Source organism: Labeo rohita, chromosome 13 (assembly GCF_022985175.1).
Source record: "Labeo rohita strain BAU-BD-2019 chromosome 13, IGBB_LRoh.1.0, whole genome shotgun sequence".
NCBI lineage: Eukaryota > Metazoa > Chordata > Actinopteri > Cypriniformes > Cyprinidae > Labeo > Labeo rohita.
Genome location: NC_066881.1, coordinates 17,465,114 through 17,484,208, shown reverse-complemented (window position 1 = coordinate 17,484,208; position 19,095 = coordinate 17,465,114). Strand labels below are relative to the sequence as shown.

The 19,095-nt window shown below is 37.1% G+C and overlaps 1 protein-coding gene across 3 annotated transcripts in view; it reads right to left on the bottom strand.

The window, feature by feature from the left end:
• Positions 1–7,377: 7,377 nt before the first annotated feature.
• The window catches only part of sertad2b (SERTA domain containing 2b), a 49,052-nt gene continuing 37,334 nt past the window's right edge, over positions 7,378–19,095 (bottom strand). For 2 of the 3 annotated variants that reach the window (XM_051125615.1, XM_051125612.1), the window contains exon 2: positions 7,378–12,273. In XM_051125615.1, coding sequence (XP_050981572.1) covers positions 11,151–12,269 — 1,119 coding nt within the window. In that variant the 5' untranslated portion in view covers positions 12,270–12,273 and the 3' untranslated portion in view covers positions 7,378–11,150. Of the gene's footprint in view, positions 12,277–19,095 lie in introns of all 3 variants that reach the window. The other variant, XM_051125613.1, reaches the window with a different exon arrangement.

Genomic DNA, 19,095 nt, shown 5'->3' with positions numbered 1-19,095 from the left:
TTGAGCATGCAAATTTAATAAGTGTTTATTTAGCAGGGCCAGCCTGTAATTAGGTTAATGCTGCAGTCGCTCTGCACTGCTCTCCCACAGCTCTATTCTCCTCACCTGCTCAGGCGGAAAGCACCACAGACGGACCTGGCACTGCCCACCATGCTCCGATCGTGCCCGCTTGGGCCTGCTGGACACCTCTCCCACCTGCCACACATGATGCCAATGTCCGATCCTCTAACTGACATTAACCGTCACCTGCTAATGTGACTAATGCTGCTGGATGTCTAAAATGAAAGGAATGAATATCCAGTAAGCATTTGTGATAAACTTAGAATTAAGGATGTCATATTCAAGACGTTTCATTCAGTCTGCTTCCCCCATATCAATACAGTGCAATCAGTTTCTTTTTCCTCTGTCTCACTCCCTTACTGAATATGGCTTATTGTGTGTTTTTGTGAATGTCAAGCTCCCACACACTTCCTCACACCCACTCTCTCCATGTAGCAGCTGTGTGTGGTCTGTTTCTTACTTCCTGTTCTGGCTCCTCACTCTGGGCCTTTCCCCTCAACACACACACACGGACACAAATACAAGATCACATGAACTTATGTACAGTCACATGTCTGCCAAAACATTGCACATTCACATTCACAGCAGCACACCGTATGAAATTGGATAAAACACATTCTGAATAAAGCGTCTGATAGCGAATCCCATGTGTTATGCAATAGGTTTAAAAACCTAGCAAGTCTGACAGTCTTGGCTCCATCCTTTAGGGCTCAGCGTCCTTCATAATAATTAACTTTCAGTGACCTTTGATACGAATGTAACCCAGCATAAGCTCACTGTTATATGGCACAAACTTTCATTCTAGTGAAACTTTTAAGCTCCTGTCTGCTACCTTTAAATTGCAAGTTTTAACAGTAAATTCAACAACAACAGACTGTATTCTAAAAATAAAAAATACATACAAATTTAGAATTTTAGAGGTATGTCAGAATATAAATTACTATAAATTACTTATTACGTAAATAAAAATAAATATTGGATGGTCTGTGTTTTGAAGGATCCCACAGTGGGGGAATTCCCATAAGCCTTCACATTTCAAAAAATTCATTTGGTATGCTTGAGCAAGCATGAGGGGTAAAAATGCCATAATAAAAGTTTATAACAGATTCAACTTAAAAACTTCAGTTCAGCAAGCTGCCTTAAAATTTTAAGTTAAATCAATTTAAAACTACAAGTCATTTCAACTCACTACAATAAAGTGAGTTAAAATAACTTGTATTTTTAAGTTGATTTAACTTATTAGTTGAAATGACTTAATTTGATTTAACTTGCAATTTTAAGGCAGCTGCCTGACTTAAGTTTTTAAGTTGAAACTGGTGAAAACTTTTTACAGTGTAGTGTTTTTGCCTAGGAAAATTGTTTCACTTGAAAAGAACTATCATTGTGATAAGTGTAGATTTCGGTAGGTAGATGCAGATGTTTTTTAACTGTAAGTGTTTTTCCAGCTAATGCATTTTAAATTATGTCAAACTGGGAAAGTTTACTGACTAACTTCAAGTCATTTGGGCAACTTTCAGTCTATGCTTAATGTAAAAGTATTCAAAAATGTATTTCAAATTATTATATTGTTAAATATTACTTTCAGCCTTACTTTGAGTCGTCACAGCCAGTGAATATCTCTCCTTGTTGAAATTCTTCCTTCATGATTTATGGTCTATACCAAGCTGCCCAGATTCTGCAGATACAGTGGATGAATGTTTGTGTATTTACAGAGTAATAATGCTGAATTTATTTAACTACAACAGTATGTAATCAAGTACAGTAGCATCTAATATCTGCAACTAAAGCGATATATTCTTCATAGGAGGTGTGAAGAAGCCGCCGTAGTGCACAATTCAAATTCCAGCCAGAGGGGGCAGCTATGGGCTGGTGTGTGTGTGTGTGTGTGTGTGTGTGTGTTACATAAACGTGCAACTGCTTGTGTGCCTGCTGAGCTGGGCTTGTGGTTGGCGGAGAGTAGGTGTGGCTTCTTTCCCTCCGTGGTCACAGCAGAACAAGATCATTCAGATATTTGCACAAAGCCAACCTGACAGGGAGAAGGGGAGAAGAGGGAGGGGGAAAGCAAGGCTTTTGCAGTCTCTCTCATTCTTCTTCTTTCTTCTCTCTCTTTCTCTCTTTCTGCCTCCACAGAAACAAGGAAGACTGTCTACTTCATGGTCTGCGAACTGAGCAGAATCAAATTAGAAATGCAGCTGCATGGGCAGTTTACTTTCTACCTCTCATTTAATTTAAAGGGATAGTTCACTCAGAAATAAACATTCAGTGATCATTACCTCAACTGCATTTTACATTAATTTAGGGGTTATGTCCAAGCTGCTCTTTTTCTATACAGTAAAAGTGGATGAGGAGTAGAGATAGTATGTGGTTAATCAAAGCTTACAGTAAAATAATTTGGATTATTTTGACATAGCAATCTAAATAAGGTCACTTTTAGGACCCCAAGGGATCCCACTGGCTGAAAGAACTTTAATGGATTCTCTTTTTAGTGCCTGATTACAGTTCTTTCAAATCATATAGATCAGTGGTTCTCAGGCTCCCTCTAGTGGTACACAGAGGAATCACTAAATTAAATATAAATTAATGTTAAAACACAATACAATTTCATTTAATCTTTATTTGAGTGAAGTTTTTTATTATAGTTATTTTTTAATATATATTATTTTTTATATTTACATGTACAGTACAGTTTTTTAACTTTTAGGTACAACACATTTTAATTTAATCATAAGTTTTTTTTATTTACCTGTTTGTAAGCACTGTGCAGTGTTAATGTTCTATTAACTGTCTATTACCAATGTTAAAGTGGCTGACAACAATAAATATTCTTATTAGGAATAAAACTGCTTTGCTTTTTAACTGTGCAGAGCTGTAGCTGAATAGTTAGGCCTACTACGCTACTGTATTTTAATGCTGGTCATTATGGTGGTACTTGGAGAGCCAAATATTTTCTGAGGTGGTACTTGGTATAAAAAGATTGAGAATCACTGATATAGAGTGTTTTCACGGCACCAGTGTTGCCAAGTCAGCGGTTTTCACACGGAATTGGGCTACTTTCATACTGTTACTGCGGGTCGTCTTTCATGTTGGCCGGTTGAAGCGACCCCAATAAAGTAATATTTAGCCCCTGGAAGGACCGGGAACCCCACTCGAAACACAATTGGACTACTTTTGGGCTATTTTGAGTAGCAAATGGGTGGGTTTTGTCCTGAAAATCTGGCAACCTTGCACGGCACTTCATCAGTTGGCCATATTGGCAGCACGGAATGTAAACAATGCCACTGAACTGAACAAAACTTGCATATTTTGTTGATTATTGCTGCTGAAAATGGTCAATTATTGTCATGTTTAGAGCTGTACTAATCAAACCAGGAAAAACATTTTGGAGTACTACAGGCTGCCAAAAGTTATAACAAATCAAGGAGAAGAGTGCAAAAAAAGGTACAAAAGGCATTTGTGGTTGGCCAAACTGAACCAGGAATTCCAGGGCAAGAAGCTTGACAACATTTGCATTTGTTCTTATTACTTCCAGTTAGGTATGTGAGATATTAGGCTAATATCTTAATTAATACTGCTCTTACATATTTTTTCCACCTATTAACTTTAGTTTGTCAAAATATTGCGCCATTTCCTGCTTACTAAATCCTTCTCTATACGATTTAGCAGTTTCCACACAATTTTTCTGTGGTTTAGACAACATAAATTAGCAGAACAACATATTCAGTAGTACATTAACTGTGCAATCCATGCTGTTGTTTACATCAGTATACCCATTATGGCTGCACATCCAGGTAACTGATCAAATTGTGACGTAATGTTGTTTGAGCTATGCTACAATGACCATTAATATCTGTTTTGGTTAGCTTATGTACTAGTACAGCACAAAGATACTGATAGCTTAGATAACTCATCTTACGCTACATATTTGGACCCTGTGTTTACAACAATCTTTAATTTAATCATCTGTTAATTTAAGAGTTCAGAGAAAATAAATAAATAAACACATAAACAGTTTAATTATTTGTTTAATATTGTTATTAATTAACAGTTTATCAAGTGAAATAAATTACATTATGTCCAGTTTGTTTTATTATGCACTACACAGAAAAAAAATGTACAAAAGTGTCACTGGGGCTGTACCTTTTTAAAAGGTAGTAATATTGTAACGAACTGAGTTGCTCGTCACAATATGTAAAGCTCTCATATGTACTATTTAGTGATAGCTTTGTACCTTTTTTTATGAAAGTGTATATTAAGAAATTAAATACATATTTTAAATGAATGTTGTTTGTGAAGACCACCTACAAAACAAAATTTGGATCATTAAAGTTGTATAAAACTTCACAATTACTTTTTTACTTTTAAAATCTGACATGTTTGCAAGTAAAACAGGATATTCAAGTGGAAAATGTAGGACGGATCTTTTGTCTATAAATGACTGGATCCTGAAAAGTGAGTGTTACATCCTAGAACTGAGTCAGTTAGAGGTCAAAAGGTTAAAAAGTTGAAAATCTGTCTATGTAAACGCTCTTAAATTAAGTAATACATAAAATGCTAACTGCTAAACAATCAAACCAAATCTGTCCAAAAAATCTGTTTATTTTTTTTTTATTATTTAAAAAATACTACATTTAGATAAATGAAGACTTTGAGGTCTGCCTGTCAGTCATTTTGAGTTTTCTGACACATCTGTAAATGAGTGAAGTTAATGAAAGTGCAAACATTGCAGTATCATCCAGTCATGCATTGCAGTGAGTTGCAGTCAGGAAACATACATTCTTTTTTTTTTTTCTTCAGTTTGACCCATTTCTTCATGTGGATAAAAGTGGGCCAACAAAGAACGTTGAAGGGAAAGGACGGATAGTAACCACAGCAAATTAGTCAGCTTTATGACACAGGCCCCATAGCGCTTACTGGAAACAATACAGTATGAGAAGGCAAATATTTTACCCGCTATCAACACGAAACTTGTTAAGAAGCTTGACTATAAAGGGCCGGAAAGTGAAAACAAACCCTTTATGACACCTCAGGATTAAAGTTGTGTCCACATAGAGCATAACTAACAAGTTCGAGAGAAACAACTAGAGTTGTTTTAGATAAAGGAAAGAAAAACATAGTAAAAGTGAGATGGTCAGTGTGAGTGATCCTACAGCTCATACACTGACTCACCACTCTCATAAAAAGCAACATGATCCACCAGGGAAAAAACATTCTAGCTGACCTGAGATCAGTTTAGCCATGTTTTGAGCCGGCCACCCCCCCTACACTTTACACAGACGCTGCCACGTGCTAAAACTGTCCCTGCTACACAGCTGTGTGGCCCCAATACTGGAAATAGACTCCTGCTACCAGCCCATGACTCATAGGTGCAAAATGGAGGCAACTGTTGATGCAGAGAAATGTCCGCTGTTTCATACAGAGCAGCTGAGTGACTCAGAAATTACTATTAACACCTTTACCTGTTCATTTGTTGTGAAAGTAGCATTGTAGGTTCTCTAAGGAAACTTCAAGGAACAGTGACCTATTATGCCCCTTTTTACAATATGTAATATAAGTCTCAGTTGTGCCCAGAATGTGTCTGTGAAGTTTCAGATCAAAATACCCCACAGATTATTTATTATATAATTTTAAAAATGCCTATTTTGAGAAAAAGCAGTAACGTGGTTTTGGTGCATGGCTCTTTAAATACAAATGACCTGCTGCACCCCGCACCCCTTTTCAAGAATAAAGCTGTGCCTTTATTATAGCGGGTATCTCAGATACTCAGCCAAAAAAACATGTTTGTTTTATACTCACACTGAAATCATGCGTTTTAAACCATATTAGTATAAACTTCTGATATATGGTTTTCTGAGTGCACACTTCGGAAGCATGCACACCGGAACAGGCTGTCACACAGCTTGTGAGTACTACACTGAGTTCTGTTTAATGCACTTAAACTGTCAAATATGGCCGTGACCTGGTTTTGAAAAGTACAATAATAAAACAAATATAACTAATATTGCTATTGCTGCGGCGCCCGGGGAGCAATTGGGGGACCGGTGCCTTGCTCAAGGGACTCACCTCAGTTGTGGTATTGAGGGTGGAGAGAGCGCAGGTTATTTACCCCCACCACGTTCAATCCCTGCCAGACCTGGGACTCAAACCTGCAACCTTTCGGTTACAAGCCTGACTCCCTAACCATTAGGCCACAGCTGCCCCTCCTTTCCTTTTTTTTATTAATAACTATTGCTATATAGCTTACAACTTTGTCTAGTGCTATTATGATTGTTTATAGCATGATTTGTGAAAATGTAACGACTACTGACATAGTCTTTTTCATGTGTTTGCCTATTTTTCATTTCATTCTGTAACCTACTTGTTCTACAGATCTGTGTACTGGTGTTAAATGATACTCTTTTTGACAGCGTTAATATGACAGATAATAAAATGGTATTTTTTGCATTTCTTTTACCGAAAGTTGTATCCTGTCAGCAACAACCTGTCCATGGGCTTTTTTGATACTGTCGGTTTAAGTGCCGGCGATGTGGTGTTGCCAGATATTGCTATTAAAGCAAACATGAACCGAAAAATAAATAAAAATAAACCAAAATTATTTATCTTTTGCAAATAAGATAAATATATTGCTGACCCTAAACTGCAACGTCCTACTTTATTAACTTTCTAAAGTGTCAAATTAAGTGGAAAAGACAAGTCCAAAACGATTATAATAGCTGGATCTGGCAACAACTCTCTCCGTCTCAAACCTCGTTTACTCCACAGACGCTAAACATTCTTGCAAACTGTCTAAACTGAATTATACATGTCATGCAGACATATATATATATATATATATATATATATATATATATAAGGAGTTTGGCAGCAAAGAACAAATTTCATATTTGAAAATGATTTACCTACGTCCGGACCTCATAGTTGGCTACAGGCCTGCTGTCAAATACACACAGGTTATTGTCAAAAAACAGTAGCTAATGTATGTAAATCTAAACAGCTAGGAAAGAAATCGCATGTTTATATTAGATCTGTGTGGCAGCAGCGGAACATACAGTTAATAAATCCACTGTTCTTTTATAGTGATATGTCCTCTTTAGAAGAACCGTTTTTATTTTCTTAGTGTGAAGAAATTTTAACAGTCTGAAGAACTTGTTTCTACTATAAAGAATCATTTTGTGTAATGGAAAGGTTCCATGGATGTTAAAGGTTCTTTATGGAACCACACAAGAACCATCATTTTTAAAAGTGTATGCACTCACTATATAATCTTTAATAATGGCATTCTTTAGTGTGATGGAAATTGAAGAAAACAAAGGCAGAATGTAATTTTTATCCATTTATTGTATGATATAAAACTAGAAAAGTAAGACTGTTTCAAATTCATAGACACATGTCCATATTTTATATATATTCTACAGTCCACACCTTGATGCAAATACAGTGATCATCAGTTGATGGGTTATTTTTCTCAAAATGAATATGTTTGTAATATTGCATAGAAAAAGGCACAGCTCCAAGGCCTGAAGATACAGCCTTTCTTAATGAGCAGAAAAAGGGTTTAGACCCTCCACCACATGTTGTCTCTCTCTTCCTCATACATATACACACACACACACACACACACACACTCACACACATGAATAATCCCAGTGGTCACTATCCTGAAACCACTTTTAACTTCCCCGAATGTGTGGCCTGAACCATGGGACAGTGAGATACCGTTAAAAAAAACAACAACAACCAATATCATCAGAAATCATGCTGCCTTTCTTGTTTTTTACATTTGGCATTGAGGGTTATCAAAAAGATTTTCCCAGAAATAGGCTTTGGAAGATTGAAATTCTGAAGTTCGTAGAGAATAAAGTATTGCTTCACAAACCTTTCCCTTGCACACAATCGGAAATATATAAAACATTAAATACTTAGAATTAAATAGGGGCAGGGAGTGTTGACCTAGACGACTAGCACAAACACCACCCCAAATTATAATACAAGAAACTAAACAGACACAAAATAATGCATTATTAAATCAAGACGAAAAAAAAAAATGGCTTCCACCCCAATTAATAAGCAGTGATACATTCCCATAAGCATAATACATTCCTATCTCATATTCTGTACAAATTACAATCTGGATGTTAGCTTAACATCAAAAATAAATATATTTACACAGGAAACAAAAATAAATAACTTAAAACAAACACTCCAAATCCAAAAATCCTATAAGTAATATTAATCATAGTTTTGATTCCATAGATTTGTCCGCTCAGGCTCTCATTCACTCATGTTTTCAATTCTCAGACAATCTCTCTTTTGAACTCTGGGTGGTAACAAATGCAAATCGTCACCTCAAGTTTAGGTCTCTGTGACAGGAAGTTCAAATCTCAGATCATTAATGGTCACACTTGTGTGATAAATAATATATCATTTAAAAATAAACATTTTCTTCCTTCTCTGACATTGCACTCTACCTTTTTTTGATTCCTACCAGGAAGGCATATTATGCACAGTTTTTGTCGGTATGTATATCTAACATTACTACTGTGAGCTAGTTTAGTGCGATGTGAAACTAATACAGCTGATGTGATAAATGGTCCCTTTCCTTTCATGTCAGGTGCACATAAAATAATCCTTCCTAACCTCAGTGGTTTATACTGTGCTGTCTATTGCACACACATGCAGAATACTCTCTCATCATACCTGTGCATCCCCCTAATGAACTCCACCTACATGTAATGTGACCATTTCTACTGGCCAAACGACACTAAAACCCAGCAGGGCAACAGAGAGAGAGTCCGGTTGGAACATGAACAGATACCATTAATAAAACTCAACCAAACAATGGTATAAATAAGATAAAATAAGACCAAACCATACAAAAATCATCTGACATCTGTACAATTATGAGCTATAATCCTGCATGCATTAGTATGTTAACAGAAATGTACCGTTGTACTGGTGAGAGATGCATTTGAAAGAAATGTTTGGCAAACAGATGACGATGATGATGATGAACTGAATAGCAACCATAAACGTACTAGTCCCGTACAGTTTTTTCCCCACGTTTTGCATGAACAGACATGCATAGGCCCTCTTGTTGTGCATTAGTGTAGCATTAAAAACTGAACCAGCCACTCACTGAGTGATGATATAAAGCCAAAACAAGGCCAAAAAGGGAAGTTATGACAATGCCTTGACACAGATAAAAAAAGGAAATGGCTGAGAAAAGTTGACAGTATGCTTATTACTGATCAGAAAAGCATTGATTGCATACATTATTGTAGCATAAAGGGGTTTTAGCATTGGCTTATCGAAGAAATGTATCTGTAAAACAATGTGCATCAGAACAAATGTTCACTTATTGCCAGCTGAGATGTAAACACATGGAATCTGAGCCGTTAGGGCAGATCACAAGAAATTTGGTTGGTTGAATGTAAATATCTGACCACTACACACATCCATGTATAAATAACCCGGTAAAGCATATTTCATAAACGTGTATATTTCATAAATGTACATGTTTCACTGGAAGTTAAAGGGGTAGTTCACCTGAAATGAAAACTTTTATCATTTACTCACCATGTTCTTCCAAACTGGTATTTTTTCTGTAAAACATAAAAAGCTATTTTAATGAAAAGTAAACAGGATGCGAAACACTGGACCCCATTGACTTTCATTATACACTATCAGTCAAAAGTTTTTGAACAGTTAGCTTTTTAATGTTTTTAATAAAGTCTCTTTTACTCACCAAGCCTTCATTTATTTGATCCAAAGAACAGCAAAAACAGCTACATTTTGAAACATTTTGACCATTTAAAATAACTGCTTTCTGAATATATTTTAAAATGTCATTTTTTTCATTTTTTTGGCATCATTACTCCAGTCACATGATCCTTCAGAAATCATTCTAATATTCTTGCTACTCAAAAAAACTATTATTATTATTAGGTTGAAAACAGCTGAGTAGAATTTTTTTAGGTTTCTTTGATGAACAGAAAGTCCAGAAGAACATAATTTATCTGAAACAGAAATCTTTTGTAACATTATAAATGTCTTTATCATCACCTTTGATCAATTTAAAGCATCCTTGCAGAATTTTAAAGCATCCAGCATTTATTTCAGATTAATGCTGATCTTTGGATATTTCTAAATCAGCATATTAAAATGATTTCTGAAGGATCATGTGACACTGAAGACTGGAGTAACGATGCTGAAAATTTAGCTTTGATCTCAGGAATAAATTACAATTTAAAATCTATTAAAATAGAAAACAGTTATTTTAAACAGTAAAAATATTTCAAAATTTTACAGTTTGCTGTACTTTAGATCAAATAAATGCAGGCTTCGTGAGCAGAAGAGATTTCTTTTTTAAAAAAAAAAACATTAAAAATCTTACTGTTCAAAAACTTTTGACTGGTATTGTATATAAAAAATTTAGTTTAAGGAACTTACACAGGTTTGGAAAGACATGAGGGTGAGTAAATTGTGGACTATCCCTTTAATAAACGTTAAAATGGAAGCAGACAAAACAAAAAAAAAGAATAAATGACCACATATTAACTATAAATATTACTAAAAAGCAATAAAACAGCTCTGAATAGAAAAAAAGCATTGACATAAAATCATTGTGCTTTGTGAAAATGAAAACAAAATACGAAAATAGGCTGCCGTTGCACATTCTTGCACCTGTACGCTGAGAAGGGGAAAGAGCGATGCTACTTCTCTGATAATCCATCTTGTTCGATTAGAAATGATGATGAGAAAAGGCAGACGAGACAAACAAACAGGAATTTACCAAGTGGTCATAAATGATGAAGGCACTCAGATCTGCCAGAAGCCAAAGTGTGTTCCGTAGGATTTCTTCATGTTCATTTTTGGGAAAGGCAAGCACAGTGCATGCACAGTGTTGAGAAGTAGTACTGGGCAACATCACCATTAAAATGGACAACTTCCTTTGTTTTTAAAAACAAAAACAAACAAAACTGTACAAAAAGCCCCCGAACACTCAAAGTGATTCTTCAGTTTCTTTCTCAGTTCATATTTAAAAACTCTTTGATTGGTTTTGCATTTCCTCCCCAGTTCCCTTCCAAACCTGGTCATGATCCCACAAGCACCTCCATAATATGGTCCAGTTCAGTGAGGTCCATTTTAAAAGGCTGGTTCGAGCTAACAGCAGGAGCGGCACCGCTGTATGGCGAAAGAGTCTTGAGGAGCTCGTCCGCCGTCACCATAGGCGCCAGTTTCGAGGGTGCCGCACCCGAGGACGAAGTGCAGGGGTCGAAGTCGTACATGGAGGTGTCAATGTCTGCAAAGAGGATGTCGTCCAGGGCCAGGTCTGTCAGAAAGCCTGAGGACGAGGCGGAGGGTGAGGTGTTCATGTCCAGGCTGTTAGGAGGAAGAGTCTCTGGTGCGTTCGGGACCGCAGAGCGTTCCTCAGGCAGCGGGACCAGCCCTTCAAGCTTTGGGCTGCAGGGCTTACTGCAGTCTTTGGAGTCCAAGGCCCCTGAGTTTAAGCTGGGGGAACACAACGGCATTTGGAGGGACACTGTGAGGGACAAGGGGGAGGTAGCACCGGGCGCTGATGTAGCTGTAGGTAAGGGTGAAGGACAGAGCTCCTCGATCTCATCCAGGGCAGAAGAGAAGCTGTCTCTGGCCACAGACGAAGGAAGTCTGGGAAGAGTTGGTGGAAGAGGAGGAGGAGCGAGCGGAGAGGGTGATGTGCAAAGGGTGACACTGTCTTCCTCTAAAAGCGAAGCTGGGGTGAGACAGGCCTCCAAAGGCGCTGGGTTTGACAGCCCTGACGAAGGCGGCGTAAGGACCGGAGCGGAGAGTGCCGGCGACTGGGACAGTGGTGGCGCCACCATGGAGAGCACGCTGAAAGCAGGCTGCGCCTCGCGGAAACTTTCATCCACTGGGTCGTCGGGTGGAGGGGAAGGAGGAAAGAACAGCGGCCGCAGGTTGCCCTCCTGCTTCAGTTCATCCTGGATGCGTCTCAACATGTTGTTGATGAGCACGCGCTTTTCCAAGCTGGGCTCGGTGAGGGCCCGGTGGTTGTACAGCTTCATCAGAGACATGTTGAAGATGGTCTGCCTCTGCAGGGTGTAGGAGACTTTCGAGAGCCCGTCGGCCGTTGCTCCGGCCCCTGCCGCCAACGCTTTGCCTTCCAACCCCTCTTCATCCTCATCTAGTTTCCGCTTTGCCCCTTTACCCAACATATATCTGCTTAGAAAATAAAGAGAAAGAGAGTGTTAGCCACACAGCTACTTATTACCTTCATGACTCATTGCTGTTTATCTCTCTTATGACTCAACAGTAGTTCCATATAAATCTCTTGATCTACAGAAAAATAAATGTCAAACATACACATTTCTAGAAACGGAGACGTTGAAGGTGTAAGGGTGTAATTCTTTCAATGGTAAAATACTTTCTCAATGGCAGTTGAACACAGAAGTTAGCCAATTTTAGGTTATGTGCCCTTCAAGTGAAGAGAATGAAGTGGTATTTACAAGTGGGAAACAAGAAATTCTAGATGAGTTGCTGAATTGTGACATTAAAAAAATATATATATCTACACTGCCAGTCAAAAAAAAAGTAAGATTTTTAACGTTTTTTAAGAAGTCTTTTCTGCTCATCAAGCCTGCATTTATACAAAGTACAGCAAAAACAGTACAATTCTGAAATATTTTTACGGTTTAAAATAACTGTTTTCTATTCGAATATATTTTAAAATGTACTTTATTCCTGTGATTTCAAAGCTACATTTTTAGCATCTTTTCTCCAGTCACGTGATCCTTCAGAAATCATTCTAATATTCTGACTTGCTGCTCAAAAAACATTTATTGGTATTATTATGCTTAAACAGCAGAGTAGATTTTTTCAGGTTTATTTGATGAATAAAAGGTTCAGAAGAACAGCATTTATAGAAACCTTTTGTAACAGTATCAGCACTTAGGATCAATTTAAAGCATCCTAAATAAAAGCATTAATTTTTTATCATTTCTTTAAACAAAATTATAGTGATCCCAAGCTTTTGAATGGTATAGTGTATAATGTTACAAAAGCTTTTTATTTCAGATATATTTGGATCTTTCTATTCATCAAATAATCCTAAATGTACTAAACTGTTTTAAATATTGATAATAATAATAAAATGTTTCTTCAACAGCAATCAGCATATTAGAATGATTTCTTAAAGATCACGTAACACTGAAGACTTTAATAATGATGCTGAAAATGTAGCTTTGCTCACAGGAATAAATTACATTTTAAAATATATTTAAATAGAAAGCAGCTTTTTTAAATAGTAAAAATATTTCACAATATTTTTTCAGATAAATGCAGGCTTGGTGAGCAGAAGAGACTTCTTTTAAAAAACATGAAAAATCTTACTTTCCAAAAACTTTTGACTGGTAATATATATATAACAGAATTTATTTTGAATTCAGATGGGTTTGTTGTTCACAGTATAATTCTTTTGTTTTGTTTAGACTACTTTTGTGTTGTTTTCTACTTGAATGCGTGATATGTCATGATAACAAATGTCTGACATGGAAGTACAATTTTGATGGCAACATTAAATCTGCAGAAAAGTATAAACACTGTGACGCTATCAAAACATTGCTCTGTTTGTTTGAGAATTCCAACCAGTCCAACATAGCAGCACTGGCTCAACCAATGAGGTGAGTTTGGGGATGGGGCCAGTGGCTTATCTGACCAATGGCAGTTAGGGGGTGTGTTTTGGAAACCTTTTTGATTATTTTTGTTATTCTGCTGGACTTATTTTAAATAATAACACTGTCCTGAATAACATTTTTTAAAGTAGATTTTTTAAAGTAGGCTTTTTAGCCTTTATTTAAAATCATAGTAAAGAAGGTAACAGGAAAGTATAGAAAGTGCAAGGGGAAATTGGAACATCACTCATCTTGACTCAACATTTTGATGATTCACAAAAACACCAATTTTATGTTTAAAAGAGATAATCAAATAATGTCTTGTAATTGTGTTTTATTCATAAAAAACATGTTTGTAACTATACAACGAATAGATGACACAACAGTTGGTATGACCCAATTGACCAAACAGACTTGGTTAAAAATACGAGAAATTGTTTCGACAAACAGATTTGTGGCTTGAAGCTCGGTTGCTATGACATTGGCCTGCAAGCTGTTGTCATATTAGCATTCGGTGCCGCCGCTGGGGTGAGAGTCAGTACAGTCTCTGTGCATTCATGGCAAAGGGACCAAAATGCCTCACGTTACAACTGTGTCAAACAGATAAGGTAACAATATCAGAACACACTCAGATGTGCACACAATCACAGCATCTCGAACAGGACATAAGCGACAACAATATATACACACAAAAATTCACCTTTGAGTTACGGGGAAAGGCGTGCTGCTGGAAATAACTGTACTGCATGAGCTTCTACCGCAGGAGCGTTTACAGGAATACAGCTCTGACTACTCCTTCCTGAGCCGTGCTGCAGCGAGGAGGGAGGCAAATGTGTGTCAGACTTTCAGTAAGTACTCACGGTAAGAATGTGTCACACGAGCGCAAAGCCCCGATCACTCCCTGCTTAAACACATGCTGGCTGCAGGAAGACAAGATCCAGCTGAGTGTTTGGTGGAAAAGGGGGACAGAGAGGAGGAGCGAGTGTGTGACCTGTGCTGAGCTTTGAATGTTAGGCAGCTGTGTTTTCAGCTACTGTAGCACTAGGTTCATGCTACAGGATTTAAAACAGATCACATGCAGCCACTGTAATATTACAGTACGTTAATTCACCGTTGCTCTGCAAGGAAACGGGGAAAATGGGTCTATGGGTTGGGCTGGTGGAGACGCCATTGACAGATGGTCTGAAAAACGTAAAAGTTCTACACTGGAATGTTTCATCCTGCTTACAACTTAGCGTGACTCACACATATGTGGGAGCTATTTTAGAAAAAAAGACCTTTTGATGAAAGGTTTCTGTCATGTATTGAAGTACTCATTTAAATTTCATTTACTTATTTGGCAGCCGCTTTTATCCAAAGCGACTTTCACTGTATTCAAATTATACCGTACTTTTGATCAGTACGGGATTGTGTGATTCCTGAGAATTAAACCCATGATCTTGGAATTTATTGCACTAAACTTTACCAGCTGTGCTACATGAATACATTTCATTCATTCTTGGATACTCTAGTATGTTTAAAACAGCACTCGCCACCTCTTCATACTTTAATGCAAAATTCAACAGTTGCTGTTTTGTAACAGATTTTAATCTGTGTATTCCTGTGATGACAAAGCTAAATTGTCACATGATCCAAGATGATTAATAGAATTTCCGGATATGACTGTCTTCACCTCATGTTTGTGCAAGATGTTAAACATTTTCAGAAAATTTACTTATTGCATTTAAAATCTTTTAATGGGAACCTTTTAAAGGTATTAAGACCTGTATGGGTTAATATAACAGTAATGATGTCTCTTACTGAAATATGCAGTAGAAAACTATAATAAATTAAAATAATACATTATTTAACAAATTTACACTGTTTTATACAAATTTTGGAGTATAGAGGATGCCATTATTTCGATTATGTCAAATGTTTGCACTCTGTGAGCTAGTGGCGTTACCTGTTGCTATTTTTACCGCAACACAACTCGGAAACTAAAACACTGATACAATGCCAAATTTAGGGCTGTCACTAAGAATTATTTTGGTGATCGAGTAATCTGTCGATTATTCTGTCGATTAATCGAATAATCGGATAATTATAATTAATTTTTTTGTAGTAATAAAAATAGACCTAAGTTAACAATAGTCTTTAAAATGACTTAAAATACATATACAACATCAATAAGCCAATAATAATAATTCATTTAAATAGAGTATCAAAACCAAGTAATCATATGGTTTTATTAACCAAAACTGTTAAAATACACAATGTTTTGTAAACAACAGAGATAATGTGCATTATGCATTATAACAAATGACTGCAGAGGGTGCCAACGGCCTGACGATTGTTTTTACACTTTACTGCGCGATCTAATCCGTGTTTTATATTGACTCAAGAACATTTAATTCAAATGTCCACTTAATCTTTAATACTGGGCCATTTCTTTATGATAGAAGCGCTACAGCCACTGTAATTTCTTGAATATGTGGACATTCAAACGTGTAAACTCAGCGTGAGGGTTTAAACTTCTATTTAAAAAAAAAAAATCGCGATGAACAGTTAGCATATTTAAAAAGCTAATGGTGTATTCTCCTATTTTTTCGTAGGTTTATAAATGATTAAGCTTACAAATCCGATGAAATGGCACACGCTGCGTTCCCAGATGAACGTTATAATAAACCCAAACTCACAACAACATGCAGAGATGGAGTTTGAGATGCTCCACACATGTAAATGATAACAGTTTGTGTAGAACCATTTAAAGTGAACAGAGCTGCTTTGACACGAAAATGCAATCGAGAATTTTTAAAAATTGAATACTCAAACAGAATCAAGGAATCGTTGCAGCCCTAACCACATTGTGTGGCTTTTAGTTGTAATTTTCACTCGAAGGGCAACAAAAGAAGCGATACAAGTCTTCACCGCTTCCTAAAGACCTGTGTCTTTTGGTTTAAGCCTACACATATCCATCACCATCCTGTAAGCTCTTTCAAGAGCTGAGGTCATCGTATGAGTATTAGTGTGTTGCGGTAAAGATAGCGACAGGTAGCACCAGTAGCTCACAGACATAAAATATAAAACAATGTGGATTTTTTAAATAACGTAATTCTTTAACGAGTGTTCTACTATATATTTCAGTAAGAGACATCATTTAATTTCCCTTTAAAGAGGAAACAAAAAACCCTGACTGTTCATTTAAGATACTACAACCAGTAACTATGGCGTTGACCTGACTATGTTCCACAAGAGGACTTGATGTCAGCAAAAAAAAAGAAAGTGGTTTCAGAAGTTATAAAATTATCTTGAAAGATTATACAGCCCAATATTTTTTTTCCTTTAAAATAAAGAGTACCAATGAATCATTCACAAAAAGACCATTAATATGTATGAAGAAGTAAAAAGAGACTATTTTGATTTCACACTGACTTTAAGGTCAAAATAAGGGTTATTTATCGAGTAAAACATGTATGAGTCATTTAAAACAACAGATCCGTCTTCTCTCTAGCCTACAAGGAAAGCACAGAGACAGGCAGCAAGGAGTGAGCGAGTGAGTGAGAGAGATAGAAAGAGAAGGAAGCTCGTTCCTGAGGCCTCCCCCTCATTAGCATAAAGTGAAGCCCGGTAGCGGTAGGCAGCATTGCAGTGTGCTTGAACCTAATACAGGCTGACAGCCTCACGCACCCTAGCCCTGCCTGCACACACACACACACACACACTGCGCAGACGCAGATCTGTCAGGCAGCTCTTCTCACTCAGGAAGTGCAAGTGGCTGGGCCTGTTGCCTTGCTGCCTGTTACCATGACAAACACAGTCAGCTGGGAATCCACCCAAAGAGTTGACAAAGAGAGCGAGAGAGAGAGAAGGGAGTTTAGGGGAGAAGAGGGGCTGAGGAAAGTTAAAGAAAGAAATGTTTCTCTCCTTTCACTGATCTGCTTCTGAAACGATGAATCTAAAACAAACGACAAGCTGGAGAGAAAAACAGGTTACGTCTGCCGGAGATGGATGTGCATTCCAAAGCACGCCGTTTACATGCAGAGCACACAAATAATTCATAAGACGGAGGGTTTATGAACAAGTAAACAAGATTTACAATCATATGCCAGTGCCATCCAGTTCAGTTCATTTAAAGGGGCGACAAAGTGAATTATTGAGTTTAAAGAAACTATAAGCCATGAGATGATCACTGGAAAAATAACCCGATAAATAAATAAACAAAACAGTGAGACAGCCATCAACACAAAGGGTATACAACAATTAAAATTAAAAACTAGAGTTTTGCCAAAAGTTTTATAGTTGAGGATGCAATTTCAGGCTGTTTTCGAGATTATTTGAAGGATGAGTAAGAGAAAATGAGCCTAACAATGACTCGAGTAATAAAAATAGCACTTACACAAAGCAACTAAAAAGTCACTGCAAATTAGTGTTCAGATCTATGAGTGATTCATAGAGACAGTCATAAATGTGACTAAAAAAAAAAAAAAACAGGCAAAAATCGTGGAGTACCACAAACTGTTTAGTCTTTCGCTGTGGCTATAAACTCACCCAGAGTGGCCCTAGAACTGTATGCCATTGTCTGAAGCTTTCAAGAAAGTCTCCAGCAAATAAAGTTTCCCACAGTAATCCACACAGAGGAATGCCACGGCAGCTGAACGCGTCCTTGTGACTCACGCTGAGGAGTGGATACGACTGTCTGCAGCGCTCAAATGCCACTGCCGCCCCACCCTATGCATTCCTTCTGATTGTGCCTCTGACTGCTTCTGCTTTGCTCCATCATTTTACTTTCATCTTCAGTGTGAAAGGTCAAAGTGTTCATCAATCTGCTCTCTAGTACAGAAGTACACTGGTTAGCGAGTTTCTAGGCCAGTCCAGTTCTACTGTCGGAATCATTCCAGTACACAGAAACATTCACTCCCTAGAAATTCCCAGAAAGCATCATAAAAACCAGTACATACTGACAGCTCAGTGTATTCACTCCTTGAAAAGGACAAGCGTGAGTATAAATTTACTAAGACAAAATAATTTTCTGCCTTTAAAATGCATTCCATTAAGTACATTATTTTTTCCCCAGAAAGTGTAGTTTTTAAAATATATTTAAACTTATTCTAACATAAAAGGACTTGTGTTGCGTTTTGGGCTATTGCTTTATGCTTTGACAGTATCGGTCAAACCAACTAAAACCGAAAGCTCAATATAGATTAATCCCTTCATCAACTTTTGCTGCGTGTTTAAAAGTGAAGAATGTCTCCGTTCACAGTGAATGAATGCAGTGAACTCATTTATTGCATGTGCTGTGAGTTTATCGCTTGTTTGGGAACGCAACTGCCACCAGTTCTGCTTTATTTTTGCAGCAGATGATTACAGCATTTCACTAGATTTGTAGTGA